This window comes from Eubalaena glacialis, chromosome 2 (genome assembly GCF_028564815.1).
Source record: "Eubalaena glacialis isolate mEubGla1 chromosome 2, mEubGla1.1.hap2.+ XY, whole genome shotgun sequence".
Lineage (NCBI taxonomy): Eukaryota > Metazoa > Chordata > Mammalia > Artiodactyla > Balaenidae > Eubalaena > Eubalaena glacialis.
In genome coordinates, this window is record NC_083717.1 from 33,883,521 (window position 1) to 33,899,433 (window position 15,913).

Below are 15,913 nucleotides of genomic sequence, written 5' to 3' on the forward strand. Positions count from 1 at the left end.
ATGGGGGCAGCCCTAGCTGAGCGCTGAGCCTTGCCCTTCCCCCGGTCCCGTTCCCCCTCGCCTGAACATCTCACCTTGCTCACATGTGGCTCCTGGACACCTCTCAGCCTTCCTGTCATCCCATGGAGCTGTGCTCCAACACTTGGAGTCTTTCCCCACAGACCGGTGCCTCGTGAAGCTCCTGTGCGGCCCTCACCCTGTCCCCTTGCTCCCTCCTCTACCTCTCCTGCCACAGCATCTCCCTCCCCATCATTTTCAGTCGCAGAGACTTGTCTCTTCCGTCTTTGGTGAGTCCCGCCCTCCCAGGACCGCCTGGCCTGCCGTCACACGCCCTGCTCGTCCCCTCCAGGCTCCATCCCTGGTCCAGATCTCTGTTCACAGGCACTGCTGCACCCTTGCCAGAGACCTCTGGGCTCTGTCTCTTTTCATGCCAGCCCTTCCCAAATACCCTTTACGTGCAACCTTCATGACCCTTGCCACTTCTGAACGATTATTTATTGAATGCTTTTCTTTAAAACAGCTTCCATCTGAAAACTCTCATAATGTATTTAGAAAAGGAACTTTATGTCCCTATCCGCATTACTAGCCACCAAGGTAATCATAAAAAGAAACACATAACCATTAAAATAAAATCACCCCGCATTGTCTCATGGCCCACTAGTGATGCAGGTGCATGTTGCTCTTTGGGAAAACACTGCTTTTGGCCAAAGTGCAGACCTTCTGGCCTGGCTACCAAAGCTGCCTACACACTGAATCCAGCACTAGAAGGGCTGAGCGCCTCTGTCGGCCGCCCCTGCCTTCCGCCTTCCCTTTCTGTTGGCCTGGCCTCTCCCTGCAGGCCTGGCTTTGTTCCCACATCCCACTGTCCCCCTTCCCCAGCGCTCCCCTCCCTGGCTTTCTGGGTCCTCTCTCTACCTTTGACCTGCTGATGCCCCTCCCTCGGCTGCTTTTCCCAGAGTCCAGCACATATGACCACCCTCGCCCCCCAGTGTCCAGGGACACAGTGCTGGGCCCTGGAGAGGGGACACCCCTTCTCCCTCAGGTTCTCTCTGCCAGCTGCTCTGCTGGGCTGTGGGGCTCAGTCTGGGCCAGCTCGGCCCGCTGGCCCAGCCCCTCTGTGCTGTGCTCTGCCCTCACAGGACCCCAAGCCCCTGCCGTATCTCCACCATGACCAGCCCTACACATTCGACATCAACCTCTCTGTCACCCTGAAAGGTACTGTCGTGGGGTCGAAGGGTGTGTCCAGCAGCTGGGTGGACCCCTGTGCCCAAGTGCCATTGCCCAGGTGGCTGCTGAGCTTCTGAACGGGGGAGGTGAGGGGGTACCACCTGCTGCAGACTGGGAGACACGTGGGGCTCTTGTAAAGGACGGGAAGGGACACCCTTGTGCTCATTGGGAGCCGCACGGGGCCCACGGGGCCTTAGCCCCATAGCACCGGACTCTCAGCTGCTAGGGCCAGAAACCGTGGAGTCTGGGACCGCCACCCTCCACTTGAGTCCCCTCTCCAGCCTCTTCAAGCAAAGTCTGCCCAGCCTCTGCTCACACGCCACTGCCAACCCCTCACCCTTGGGTGGCATGTTTTATCCAGTGCCTGTTTGAAAGCCTGTCCTCGTGGGCCTGGCTCTGTCCTCCGGGACCACACGGAGCCAGCACACCCAGCCCCCGGTCCTGCTGTCGGTCAGCCCTGAGAGCCTCGCAGCAGGGCCCGTGTCGCCCTGAGGCTGCCCGGCTGGGCTGAGGTGATAGGCCAGTGGAGCAGTAGTAAGAGGGAGCCGGGCTCTGCAGGCCACGGCTGGGGTTCGAGTCTTGCTTCTGCCCCTGCCCAGCGGTGGGACTTTGGATGAGTTACTGAATCTGGCTGTGCCAGTTTGTCGTCTGGAAAGTGGGATAATGGTGGCATCGACTTCAAGGTGTAATTGTGAGCGGTAAGCAAGTCGATTCACATCAAGGTCTAGAACAGCACCTGCACCTGGGTAGAATCAGGTGTCATTTTCCGATCCTGATGGGGGCCCTTGGCGCTGGGAGAGGGCTAGTCTGGGGGATGCACACAGACCTCCTGGGCCACGCTCTGGCCAATCTCTTTTCTTCCTAGATCTCTCTCCTCCTTTTGTTCTGTTTATATACCCCAGGCTCTGCTGTGGCTCTCTCACTGCAGCTTCCAGGGTCTCCATCCTTCACGGAGGTGATTCTGGCAGCAGGCCGTGTCCGCCAGGAAGAGGAGAGAGCTGTCTCTCTCGGGAGTAGGATGCTCCACACAAGAAAGGGCTCCTAGGAAGAGCCTCATAGCTGCCAGAGCGCCCCGGGAAAACTGTGCTGGTCCCACTCTTTCACCTTATCAATTGGGAAAGTGAGGCTCAGAGAGGAAAAGGGATTCACCCCGAGTCGTTTAGCTGGCCGATGGAAAGGCTGAGACTACAGCCAAATGTCATAAGCTCTGGGCTGGTGTCCTCCTACCCACAGATGCCTCTTTGGAGCTCATTTCTGTCTTGTTTTCATCCTGCCCATCTGGAAACATCCAGGGGAGTGCACTGTCAGAGAAAGGGATAAGATTATCAAGAATGTGCAGTGCCCAGAGATGTAGGAAGACCTGGAAGAGGGAGGACCGAGTGCAGGGATGGCTTCCAAGACCCTTCCCCACACCAGTCCTGAATGCGCAGTTCTGATGTTCTGAGTTGGGGTCTGGGTGAAGCAGGCTTGGGGGACCCTGGCCTTCCATGGGGCCGATGAGCACACCTGTTCTGTGCAGCCTCAGAAAGGAAGACAGGGCCAGGGGAGGAAGACCAGTCCTTGGGGAGTAGAAGAGCTTTCTGATTATTAGCACTCTTCAGAAATGGTACAGCAATGGCCTGGTACCTTGTGTGTAGTAGGTGTGTAATTGTTTAATAAATATTGTTGAAATAGTAGCACATTATCCATCACGGGAGGAGTTTGGCAGGGGACAGATGGCCCCAGCTGTCCAAAGGGCTCTGGGGGGTATGGCAAGTCGGTTTCAACTTGTACACTATCTCCAGTTGATGATCAGCTTCCAGGAGCATCGTGTTAAGGGGGGTTCTGAGGCTACATCTGATCTCAGAGGATACCAGTACTGTGATCAATTTGTGCTGTCTGCCATGGGTGTGGGAGGAGGAAGTGGTGTCTTGTGTGCATCTCTTTGCCATCCGTGGACTAGATCCTCTCTGTGGACGGCTCCCAGCTCTGATATCCTGTGAGCTCATTGGTTCATGGACTCTTTAGGTAGAATCACATTAGACAATGGGAAGCTTAAACCACAAAACAATTCCCCCTACAAGGTGGGTCCCTCCCTCCTTGATGAATAGAATTAAGTCTCTTTATCAATGTTACTTGTCTACCCAACAGGAGAAGGAATGAACCAAGCAGCTACCATATGCAGGTCCAATTTTAAGGTAAGCTTTGAAATTAGGCGAACTGCTTTTTGGAAGTGAGGGAGACCTTTCTTCCTGGGAGGACCAGGGGAATAGCATCCATTTTGGGCTATGATGATGGGTCAGCATGTGGGCCTAGAGCTTCCATGGCCCTGTTTCTTTCCAAAGAGGCCAGGAGGTCACAGAGACCCCTCCAGATGGAGGCTGTATGGACACGGCCAGTGCTTTTCCTGGGGAATAATAGATATTCCTCTAAGGGGCTAGTTCCTGACTTCTCCTGTCTTGCCAGGGGCTGGGTTGATCAGAGTGACTTATTTTTTTAAAGTGAACTTGTAATTGAAGCATAACACATAAATATGAAGTTGCACACATTATAAGTGTACAGCTCAATGAATTCTCACAAAACAACATCCCTGTGCAACCAGCACCCAGATCAAGAAATGGGAAACTTCCAGGACCTCAGCTGTCCCCTGGGGCCCCTTCCAGGCACATCACCACTCTCCCCGTCAGGTGTAAACTCTCTCCTGACTTCTGTTACCCTACATTCATTTTGTTTTGTTTTTTAAATTTTATAAAAACGGAATCATATGGTATATGCTCTTTTCTGTCTGATGTTTCTGAGCTTCAACCATGTTGCAGTTTGCAGTGGCAGTTCATGATTCTTGGCTGTTGTTTCGTGTTCACAGTATAAATGTTCCACAATTGGTTTTTCCATTCTACTCTTTTTTTTTTTTTAAACTTTGGGGTTTTATTTTATTTATTTATTTACTTATTTATTTATGGCTGTGCTGGGTCTTCGTTTCTGTGCGAGGGCCCTCTCCAGTTGCGGCAAGTGGGGGCCACTCTTCATCGCGGTGCGCGGGCCTCTCACTATCGCGGCCTCTCTTGTTGCGGAGCACAGGCTCCAGACGCGCAGGCTCAGTAATTGTGGCTCACGGGCCCAGTTGCTCCGCGGCATGTGGGATCCTCCCAGACCAGGGCTCGAACCCGTGTCCCCTGCATTGGCAGGCAGATTCTCAACCACTGCGCCACCAGAGAAGCCCCCATTCTACTCTTGATGGACATTTCGGTTGTTTCCATTTTTTTTGGTAGAATTACTGTGAACGTTCTAGTCCAAGTCTTTTGGCGCATGTATGTGCGCATGTCTGTTGGGTGGGTATCCAGGAGTAGAATTGCTGGGTCATAGAGGATATATATCCATACTCAGCTGAGGGGTACTTCCAAACACTTTTCCAAAGGGCTTGTTCCAATTTACACGAGCAGCATGTAAGCGTTTTGGCTGCTCCACATCCAAGTCAACACGTGATGTCGCCGGCCTTTTCATTTCCGCCTTCCTGGGGGATTGTGATTTCGGTTTGCATCTCCCTAAAGACTGATGCAGCTGGGCACCTTGTCATATGCTTGTTGACCACTTGAACATCCTCTGATTCAATGTATTCCTTTTTCCTCCAGTCTCCCTTCTAATTTAACTTTATTCTGGGCTCCTTAGGCTAAGAAGGAATAAGGGGGCCTCCTTGGAGGGGTCTCTTGGGTAAGAATCCATTTCTAAGATTTCCTCTGCCTGGATGTGTAGCTCCAGGAGTGGCAGATCTGAGAAGCTGTGACCTTGGAGAGGCGCAGGCGTGCCGCCTCTGAGCTGCTCGGGGGGCGTGTGGTCCTCGGCCCGCCCCCACCAAGCCTGACCTCCTTTAGTGCTCCTTCATTCCTCAGTCTGCTCTGAGGTCCTGTTTGAGTCGTTCAGCTCTGTTGCCCAGTGTCTGTCCCAAAGCCCAGGGTGGGAGAATGGAAAGGAGGTCTTTGCTCCTGAGAAGCTTCTGCTATGACGAGGACCTAGACGTTGTCAACTTAGGACTCAGGTAATCGCAGGACAGGGTGGAATTATGGACAGATGAGCACATTGCAGACTGAGGGTCTGAGCAGTGAGGTCGGCTCCTCGGGGAGCGCTTCTTGGAGAAGGTGGGTTAGGGGAGGGCTGGAAGGAGCAGAGGAGCTGGGGCTGTAGCTGGTGAAGGGATGGGGAGGGAGACGGGGAGGGTCACAGGGTAGCTGCAGGAGGACAGCTTGTCCTTGCTCTGAGGGCCGGGAGAGAGCCCAGGGAAGGCCTCAGTGAGTGGGGCAGGCCGGCAGACTGCTCCAGGAGGCTGGGAGAAGCCCACCCCTGCCCGTCCCCACCTCTGTGTCCCTCACCCGCAGTATATGTACTGGACGATGCTGCAGCAGCTCACTCACCACTCTGTCAATGGCTGCAACCTGCGGCCGGGGGACCTCTTGGCTTCTGGAACCATCAGCGGGCCTGTGAGTATCTGATTGCCTTGGGGGCTGCCCACCTGGAGCACCCCTATTCCCCCTACAGACTGGAGGGCCCTCAGCTCTCCCTTGAGAAGGGATTCCAGCCCGAAGCAGGTGTATCTTTCAACTCTGTCCTACTCAGAGCTTCAACCATCTCTGGGTGCAGAAGGGGCTTCTTTTTCAAATTCAGAAGAGGCTGGTGTAGGGATGAGAGGCTGTGTCTGTGTACTGGGGGAGAGTGAGAGTGACACGGGGGCAGACTCAGGAAGCCACTACAGTGTCTGGTTGTCACCACCTCACAGTGCACCCACCCAGGATGAGTGGCCCCACTGATCCCCGCCCCCATGAGCCCTTGGTGATGACTTTGGGGTGGTGCATGTACCAGCCACTTCCGGCAAGGTTGAGACTGCAGGCTGTTTGATGGAGAGTCTCTTCCCAGTGGGTGGGGTCAGGCACGACAGCGTCTGGGTAAGCTGCAGTCTCTAGAGTGGGCAGGGGCCTGGCAGGAGGGGCCTGGGCACACTCGTCCAGCATCCCGCACCTCCGAGTCCTGAATGGAGTGAGCAGGGCAGGTAGGGTGCCCGGCCTCGAGGACACTTCTGCAGTGGTCCCACCGAGGCAGGGTCTCTGAGGGCCGCGGGACCCCCCGCCCCTTCCTAGCCCCCCGGCCCCCGCCTTGCTAACCGCCGTCCACACCAGATCCGCCACGCTCACCATGATGTAAATACATATCACACCTTCTTCCCTTTCCCGTCATGAAGGAGCCAGAGAGCTTTGGCTGCATGCTGGAGCTTTCGTGGAGGGGAACGAGGGCCATAGAGCTGGGGAATGGACAGACCAGGAAGTTTCTGCTGGACGGGGATGAAGTCATCATCACAGGTGAGGGGGCCGGGGCCCGCGGGCGTCCTCTCCTCCTCGCCCGCGGGCGCTGCCCTAACCATTTGGCCAGGAAGCCATCTGTCCCAACTCGTCCCCACTCTGGCATTCCCAGGTCTGTGTCTGCTTGTACTGGCCTTCGCCCCAACCCTGGCTGCCGGGGACTTTATTTTTGTTTAAATTAAAAAAATTTTTTAATCTTTTGGCTGCACCGCACAGCACGTGGGATCTTAGTTCCCTGACCAGGGATCGAACCCACGCCCCCTGCATCGGAAGCGCAGAATCTTAACCACTAGACCGCCAGGGAAGTCCCTGCCAGGGACTTAAAATCGGAGTCTCCCTGAACCAAAAAGACTGCAGAGGTCCCGCTATGTCTCCTTCCTCCCTGAGCGAAATTCTAAAATGATGGCAGGTTCCCATTGTTCTGGACTCTGCAGTGCAAAGACCCTGTGTCCTATGACCTTGTGCCCTATGACCCTGTGCCGTATGACCTGACTGAGTTAGTGACGAGATTTCCCAGCAGCCCATTCCGAGGAGGTCAGGGCACCCCTTACCTCTTGGGGGGTCGTTCTGTCCACCACATATCATTGCTGGAGAGGAAGGCGCCACCGTGGTCAGCAGCCCGCTCCTCAGAGTCAGGCGCAGGTTCGACTCCCACATCCCCACCGGCCCTGTGACCTTCCTCAAGTTATTGAACCTTTCTGGACTCAGTTTCCTCATCTTTAAAATGGAGTTAATGATACAGTAGTTAACCTCACAGCATGGTTGTAAGGATGAGATGAACCAGTTTATTCCTTCAGGGGACGTTGCTGGAGCAGCTGCTGTGACTCCCATGCTGGGGTTCCAGTGGTGAACAAGGCAAGTGCAGGATCTGCCCCCTGGGGTCATGTTCCACTGTCACTGCTGCACCTGCATTTTACAGGTGGGAAAATGAAGGCCTAGCAGGGGGTAAATAACTTGCCCAGGATCTTGCAACCAGTAAGTCATGAAATCAGATTTCCCATCCAGGCAGCTTATCTTCAGAACCCCAATTCTTAACCCCTTTGATAATATCTAAAGAGCCTAACAAGGTGCATGGTACCTTGTGAGTGCTTAAAATTGGTGACGGTCTTCACCGTTGTCATTGTCATTGCTGTTTTTTCCAGAACCCAGTTTTGAGAATGCCCAGCATCCTGACGCCTCCTTAATAGGAGTCCCTACCTGAAGCGTGGGAATCAGCCATGCCCATCTGCCCTACAGGCAGGTTAAGGGGGCACCCGTTCTCTGCACTCACTCTCCACATCCTGGTCTCTGCCTGCCGACCACACATTTCCCTTCCTGTGTCCTATTGTCACCCCTACTTCCTGCCTCTGTCTTGGTACTGCTGACTCTCTGCTCTGTGGGCTGGGACCTTGGACCCATTTCATCTGCACATCCTGTCGGCCATCCCTTTGAAGTGTCCTGCCATCTCTGTGCAGCTGGCTTGCTCCAAGCACCATCCTTCCGTGTCTGGATTGCTTGCACAGCTTCGCTCCAGCCCCCTGCAATCCATCCTGCTCATGGTGCCTGGAAAATCATCCTTCAGGTCTGCTTTCCCCCTGTTACTCTTCTGTTCCTGATTTTCTCGTGGCACCCTGTTGCCTGTTTCATTAAATTCATACCCTTCCCTCATCTGATTCTGTCCTCCCCACTGAGCCTCATTCTAATCATAACCCTGCTTTCCCTACTGCCTGCAGACCTTTGAGCTTAAATCTGGCTCAGTTCAAATGATGCCTTCTCTGGTTGCTCAGGGAGAATCAGTCTGTCCTCTCCACGAGCAACTCACTGAATTCTGGTTAATTGTACGCATGTCTGTTTCCATGCTTGGCTAAGAGCTTGTATTAGTTTCCCAGGGCTGCTGAAACAAATGACCACAAACTTGATGGCTTAAAACAAAAATGTATTCTCTCATGGTTCTAGAGGGCTGAAGTCTGAAGTCCAAGTGTTGTCAGGGCCACACTTGTTCCAGAGGTTCAAGGGGAGGACCCACTCCCTGCCTCTTCCAGCTGCTAGTGGCTGCTGGCATTCCTTGGCTTGAGGCCACGTCACTCCAGTCTCTACCTCCGTCTTCACATTGCCTCCTCTGCTTCTGTCTGTCAAATCTCCCTCTGTTTCTCTCTTATGACACACTTGTGATGGCATTTAGGGTCCACCCAGATAAGCTCCTCATCTTAAGATCCCTAACTTAATCACATCTGCAAAAACATTACCATATAAGGTAACATTCACAGGTTCCATGGTTTAGTATTTGATACCTTTGGGGGGCATTAGTCAGCCTACTACAGAGTTCTTAGAGGACAAGGTCCAGACCGTACCTCTCTCTGCAGTCTGACTGTGTGCCAGCCACATAGTGGGTGTTCAGTGTGGTTGTTGGTTGATTGAATAAATGAAGTGGATTTAGTAGAGAAGATGCAGGCAGAGCTCAAGACAGCAGCAAATGATGCCCAGAATTAACCAGTAAGTACCCATTTTGCCCCTACTGTTTCTACAGCCCTATCATACCCTTTCTAATACCAGTTTTAACTAACGGTTCCTGAATATCTGTGGGGGCCAACCACGTTACAGCCACGTCCACTTCCATGATTCTGTATCATACACACAGAAGCCCTTGGGTAAGGTCATTGCCCCGATTTTACAGAGTAGAAAACTTATCGGAGGTAGGTTATTGGCGGAAATTCACACACCGTGGGAGCAGGATACGGTTCGGGTCTTCTGATTCCCTTGCCAGCTTTGATCAAGAGGTCCTACAGTGCTTGCCAGAACTACTGCAGGCCCTCAGTCGTGGTTCTGTGGATCGAGTGAAAGCGTTTTCTGAAGTTTTGGTTTGAGGAAGGGAAGGAAGGAGATGGGATGGGAGAGGAGGAAATGACCGCTTCAGCGCTCTCTCTTGTCGCTATTGTATAAGCCCCCACCCAGCTAAGCCGCCGTGGACCCGGCAGCTGCCCAGGGCCTGGAAGAAAGGAGATGAGTACTCAGGCAGATGGGATTCACATGTGTTCTTGGCATTTGAGTCAAGGAAGGGGTGAGGAAGGAGCCAAAATGCTGAGAGGATCACTTGTTCGTTTGTGTACAGTGCCTTGCTCCAGAAGGATTTACGGAGGCCAGGCAGAGAAATTCAGAGAAAGGCAATTCCTTGGATCTGAAGATGCATATGTTGGCAAGAAAAGAGGGAAACGGGAATAGACTGGTGGAATTCCCTGGAACAAGAGTAAAAATTACAATTTGGCAATAGAAGAGGTATAAGTTATATATTAATAAAACAAAAAAACAAACAAAAAGAAGAGATTTCATACTGAAGGAGATGCCTTGACAAATTCTAGGGAGTGAATGTGGCTGAGACTTGAGCTCTGTGCTCGCATGTGGGGAGGTGGACGGGGGGCATGGGCGTGTTAGCTATGTTGCCTTTGCTGAGGTCACCACAGTGGGCGGAGTGCTGTGCCCTCACCTGCCACGACCCCTCTGGCACCTGACCTGGGTGAGCCACCCTCTCGCTGGAAGCCACACTGGGTTTCTGTGGCTCTTTTCCAGCCCTCTTCCTACTTCTCTGGCTGTACCTGCTCAGATGCCACCTCGTCATCTCCCTGCTCTCTCATCATAGATGACTATTCCCCAAATCCGTTTCTAACCACTGGAATGATAAAGTGTAGAAACCAGGATTTGAACCCAGGCAGTTGGGTTCCAGGGTCTGTGCTCTTAAACCAATATGTCATGTTGCCTATGGTGTCATGTGGTTCTCATTTCTGGGAGACCAAAAGCCCCAGCCCTACCAATGGTATCCACTCCTGTGCTCCAGCCTTGGCCAACCTTTTGGGCAAGGAGGCCTCCTCTGTCTACAGAACAGAGCACCCACTGCCAACCCCAGGCATCTGGGCTGTTCTTGCTGCCTGGGACGCCCTCCACCCCCTCCCACCATTCTTAATCCTCCATGTCTTCTAACACCCAACACAAGTTCCATCTTTTTTAGTATTTCCATTCTTGTTTCTAGTGTTGCCACAGACTTTTCCCTTATATGTATATTGCTTTGACCGTTTCCATAGGAATATAAGAGAAGGAAAGTGTTAATGTATAGAATCATGCCCTATCTTGAACCAGAAGTCTAGCCTAAAGCTATTTATCATTAACTAAAACACAAAATCATTAACTAAAACACAATCTTTAACTGAAACACAAAAAAACCACGATGAAGACAACAGTAACACAACAGCAATTTATCGTGCACTTACTGTGTGCTAGGTACTGTGCATGTCACTTTACCTGCATTATCACATTTAATTCCCAGGGTGCTATTACTCTGATTTATAGATGAACCATTGGAGGTCTAGAGAGGTGAAGTAGCTGGACCAGAATCACACAGTTGGCAGGTGACAGCCCTGGAATGCAGCCAACTCCCTTGGAATGCAAAGCTCACCACCTTCACTTCCCCACAGTTGCAAACCCTTCCCATTTGCTTTCCCAGATCATTTCCTTTAGTTTCATTCAGTGACATAATACAGTTGGGACTCCCCTGAAGCTCTGGTGGCAGAGAAAACCCTGGTTTCAGGCCTGGCTCTGCCAGTAACTCAGCTGGGTCTGGCTCCTGTCTCTGGGCCTTGGGATCTCCTCCCTCTGGGAAGTGAGGGGTGCACCCTGGTGTGCTTGCAGGCGTGGCATTCCAGGAAGCTGGAAAACTGGGCTGTAGCTATGGATTCTCATTCCCATTGGTGGGATGGAGTGGGGAGTAGGCAGAGGGTCAGTTTTCAGGAATGGGCCAGTGAGATCAGATAACATTCCAGAGGAGATGAGTATACTTTTCCCTTCCATTTCCGTGGTTGATGGAGCCCAACCCAGGGAAGCAGGGAGCTGCTTTTCTCCTCTGCCCAGGGCTCGGTGACACGCTCTGACTTGGGTGCAGACTTTCCTCATGCTCTGGCCTCTCGGGGCCCTCTGTCCCTGCCTGAACACACCTGCCCCCAGCTTCTCCTCCCTGCACTGGAGAGCAGCAGCTTGGGAGCCTGGAAAGACCCTGGAAAGACCTTCCTCAGCTGGGTGCAGAGCCTCACTTTTCATCCTTTGGGCCAGTGGTGTCAACCAGAGTGGCTTTGCCCCTTGGGGGACATTTGGCGACGTCTGGAGACAGTTCCGGCTGTCTCCGAATGGCAGCCAGGGACGCTGCTAAACATCCTAAGTGGGCAGGACAGCTTCTCACGAGAAAGAATCATCTGACTCAAAAGGTCGTCTCTTGACGTTAAGAAACCCCATCTAGACCATCTGCCTGCCAGCTGTAGAATGGGGAGGAAGTGGCCAGCTTTCCTACCAGGATGTAATCATGCATCTGTTCTCAGGAAGCAGGCAATGCTGTTTGCTGGGGGTGGTGGGTCTGTTGTAACCCAGGGCAGGAAGGAGCAATGTGACTGACAGAGCACCCGGCGTTGGGGATGGGGAGGAGGAAGACACCCTCTCAGTATTTGCAGCTCTCCAGGAAGAAGGCGCTTTGAAAATGCTGCAGCTTGGAGTGAGCTGCTTTGATAGATGATTGACGAATTTCTGCCAGGTTTTGCTTTAATAGGCTTTTTTTTCCCCCCAGGGACACGAATATTTCTGAGCATTGAGATTCTAAAGTGACTGATGGAAAAATAATGAAACAGAATAGGCAAGGATGTTGCTCTGGACAAAAGGTGACACTGAGTGTTAAGGGTCAGTGCTGGGGTGGCAAGGATGTGCCTCGGTGATGCCGGGGAGGGCGAGGGGCTGGTTTGGGGATGTTGCTGAGGTGTCCAAGCTGCCACCTCCCCAGAGAAGGCCAGCGGTCAGAGCAGCCCACACAGGGAGGACGGGTAGGATGACGGGGCAGGTGGGGGGAAGTGGGAGGAGACAGGCTGGGTAGGCTGTACTGAGCTACAGGTGGCCGTGAGGACTGTCCCTGGGCACACTGGAAGGGCTCACTGGGACGTCCCTGACCCCGTCTCCCAAAGCTGTCTTTGGTCTCAGTGTTCAGTTGGCTGGGAGTCCTCTCAGCAGTGAGCTTCGATTTGTTTCTCTCGGTTGTGGGAATATTGCAACTCCTTGCTTTCCCTTCTTCACACTGGGTAGCAGAAGGCCTAACTCCAGATTTGGGGGTCGTCTTCAGCAGGTGAGGGGGTCTGGTGGTGTTTTGAGTAACTCAAGGTCACGGGTATCCCCTGCAGTGGCCCTCGTGTTCGTCATGGGCCAGGTGGCCGTCACCTCAGCACTGCCCTGGCTCATGGTGCTTGAGAAGCATCTCAATCTGAGGAGCCTTGGAGCCTCTGTATAGGCCTGACACTCATAAATCTATGTGTTTCCATCTATCTTCTCTCTAGGGGCCACTGGAGAGGGCGCTCTTTAAAACATAGCTGTAAAACACAGCTTTCACTGTCTTGCTGAAAACTCCTCTGAGTCACCTCAGTGCCCTCAGGAAAAGGTTCAAACTCCTTAACATGGCTTCTAAGAACACTCTGTAATCTGGCTTCTCAGGGGACCCCACACAACAGCTTCACTGAATAAATGCACCTCGTGCATCTCTCGCCTGGGTCTCCGTGCCTTTGCACATGCTGTTCCCTCTGTCCGGCACACCCTTTTCATTGTGTCCCCCATGGTGAACTCGTATCCACCTGTCCAGTCCCAGCTCTGGTGTTTCCTCCTTTCTGCTCCTGTCTCCTCCATGCTGCTCTCCCAGCTCCTCCTAGACTTTTCTGCTCTGACTCAGGCAGCTGCTCCCACTCAATGGACCCTTCTCAGGTCCAGGGACAAGGGCCTCCTCCTCTCTGCCTTTCTGTTGAAACGGAATTGAGTGAATTTGTTTAACATCTGCTCTGGGAGAGGTGTCACGCTAGGGCTTCAGCCACATGTTTCATCAAATCCTCACAACCCTGAGAGATAAGGATTGCTATTCCCATTTGCAGACAAGGGGGCTGAGCTCAGAGGTTAAACAAGTTGCCCCTGACCCCGCAGCTTATAATCATCATAATAGCTGACACTGACCATTTCCCCTGGGCAAGGCACTCTTTTGGAGTTCTCTGTGTATTAACTCATATCATCTTTGCAACAGCCCTGCGCAGTGAGTACTATCATTAGATCCATTTCACAGATGAGGAAACTGAGTTCCAGAGACTTCCCTCATGGTCCAGTGGTAAAGACCCCACACTCCCAATGCAGGGGACCCGGGTTTGATCCCTGGTCAGGAAACTAGATCCTGCATGCTGCAACTAGGCTAAAGGAGCCTGCATGCCACAACGAAGATCCCACGTGCCACAACTAAGACCCGATGTAGCCAAATAAATAAATATTTTAAAAAACGAAGAGAAAAGAAACTGAGTTCCAAGGGGACTCAAGGTCATGGAGCCAGTAGGTGGAGGAGCCAGGCTTTGAACCCAGTCAGTCTAGCCTCAGGCTAATTAGCAAGCCTAAGATTTGAACTCAGACTTACTTAGGGAGAGTTGACCTATACCTATTCCTTTATCTCTCAGGAAAGCCATTGTGCCATCCTTGCACCGCTTGTGAGGGTCCCTGACAGTAGGGCGGGCCTGGAGTTCCATCTTGGTGCTCCTGCAGCTCTGCCCAGCTTCTGGAGAAGGTTGTTTTTCTGTCAAAAATACCTGTTTGTCATTCTGATGGCGCCTTCCTGCCTTGGGCCCAGCTGTGTGCTGACCGGCACTGTGGCCGCTTGGGCGTTGGTTCCCCTGAGCCCAGCGGCTTCGTGGCTGACCCCTGTCCTCCTCTGTTGCAGGACACTGCCAGGGGGACGGGTACCGCATTGGCTTTGGCCGGTGTGCAGGGAAAGTGCTGCCTGCCCTCTCACCGGCCTGAGGTTCTCTCTGCTTTCCTGGAAACACAAGGCTTGAGCACTGCCCTCTCCACCTCCCTGCGGGGGACCAGGGACCCCCACTGTGGCCGCAGGCCTGGTTCTTCATTCAATAATAAATAAAGCCATCGTGCTCCCTCTCCATGCTCTGAGCCTGGCACGGCTGTGACTGCGCAATGTCTCCTCGTGTTCTTGGTTTGACCCAGTGGGTCAAAGGTGTGTACCGCTTCCTTGAGAGACATTCATTAATTTGTTTTCTAGTTTTTATTAGTGAGACTGAGGGTCTGATGTTTCTCCTGAGACATTCTAGAGCTCCCAGTATTCTCTGGAACATGGAAAAAAGAATGGCACTTGTATTAGCTCAGATTCCTCCAGAGAAACACAACCAAGTAGATGTGTATATAGAGAGAGACATTTATTTTAAGGAACTGGCTTATGTGATTGTAGAGGCTGGCAAGTCCAAAATCTGCAGGGTGGGCCACAGGCTCTCGCGAGACCCAGGGAAGAGCTGCAGTTTGAGTCTGAAGGTGGTCTGCTGAAGAATCCCCTCTTCCAGGGAGATCAGGCTTTTTTCTCTTAAGGCCTTCAGCTGATTAGATGAAGCCTGCCCCCCCCCATATTATGGAGGATAATCTGCTTTACTCAAAGTCCACTGACTTAGATGTTAATCTCATCTGAAAACTACCTTCACAGCCACATCTAGACTGACGTTTGAACAAATATCTGAGTACCGTGGTTCAGCCAAGTTGACACATAAATTTACGCACCACAGTACCCCTCACGTTCAGTATTTCTTGGGGCCGACTGATGGATGTACGTGGGGTGCAGACTTGGTTCAAGGGCCCTGTAGCCATATCAGCACATTATGAACCTTTGGCTGAGCCCCCAGGTCAAGGGTTCACACACCTGAACTGTGAGAGGGCAGGAAAAGGGCCAGGGGCTTGCTTTTCTCCCCTTGCAAGCCCACCAGAGTCAGGAGAGTGGGCCTTGCCCCGTCTCCTCTGCCCTACCCACTGCAGACAGGCAGCCTGGTTCCTGGTGACCACAGGGGAAGAGGATGCCTGGTGACACATCTTGGGCCTAATGGACCCCACACCAGGGCCTGGGAGGATGACTGAGCCTGCGGAGCCTGCCCATTAGATTACGCTACTCATTCATTCATTTATTCACCAAATCGTTATTGAGTGCCTTCTCTGTGCCAGGCACTGTACTAGGCACAAGAGGTGCAGCAGTCACAGAATAGCTGTGACTTATGATGCCCTTGTGCCCTGTGATGATTACTTCCTAGTGGAGGGAGATAGACAGGAAACAAATGGACAAGGAAAAGATATATACTATTGAAACGGAGCAGGACCCTATGGTCTATGCCCCCCATGTCCTCCGCCTGCCTTTTGTCTGTGGAAAAACTTTAGCCAAAGGATAAGTTTAATCAGAGAAGTGAGAAAATGCAGAAACAAAGGAAAACAGTCAAAGGAGACCAAATAATAATAGTTTAGTCATTAAGCATAGTCAAGGACCTTTAGTTCCTTCTCAAGGGCTATAGATAATA

General features: G+C 52.5%; 1 protein-coding gene across 2 annotated transcripts in view; it reads left to right on the plus strand.

Moving 5' to 3' along the window:
• FAH (fumarylacetoacetate hydrolase) overlaps window positions 1–14,506 on the plus strand; it is a 29,844-nt gene extending 15,338 nt beyond the window's left edge. For both annotated transcript variants that reach the window (XM_061179798.1, XM_061179799.1), the window contains 5 exons: window positions 1,140–1,215; window positions 3,358–3,404; window positions 5,577–5,678; window positions 6,434–6,551; window positions 14,290–14,506. In XM_061179798.1, coding sequence (XP_061035781.1) covers window positions 1,140–1,215; window positions 3,358–3,404; window positions 5,577–5,678; window positions 6,434–6,551; window positions 14,290–14,369 — 423 coding nt within the window. In that variant the 3' untranslated portion in view covers window positions 14,370–14,506. The remainder of the gene's footprint in view (window positions 1–1,139; window positions 1,216–3,357; window positions 3,405–5,576; window positions 5,679–6,433; window positions 6,552–14,289) is intronic.
• The last annotated feature ends 1,407 nt before the right edge of the window (window positions 14,507–15,913 follow it).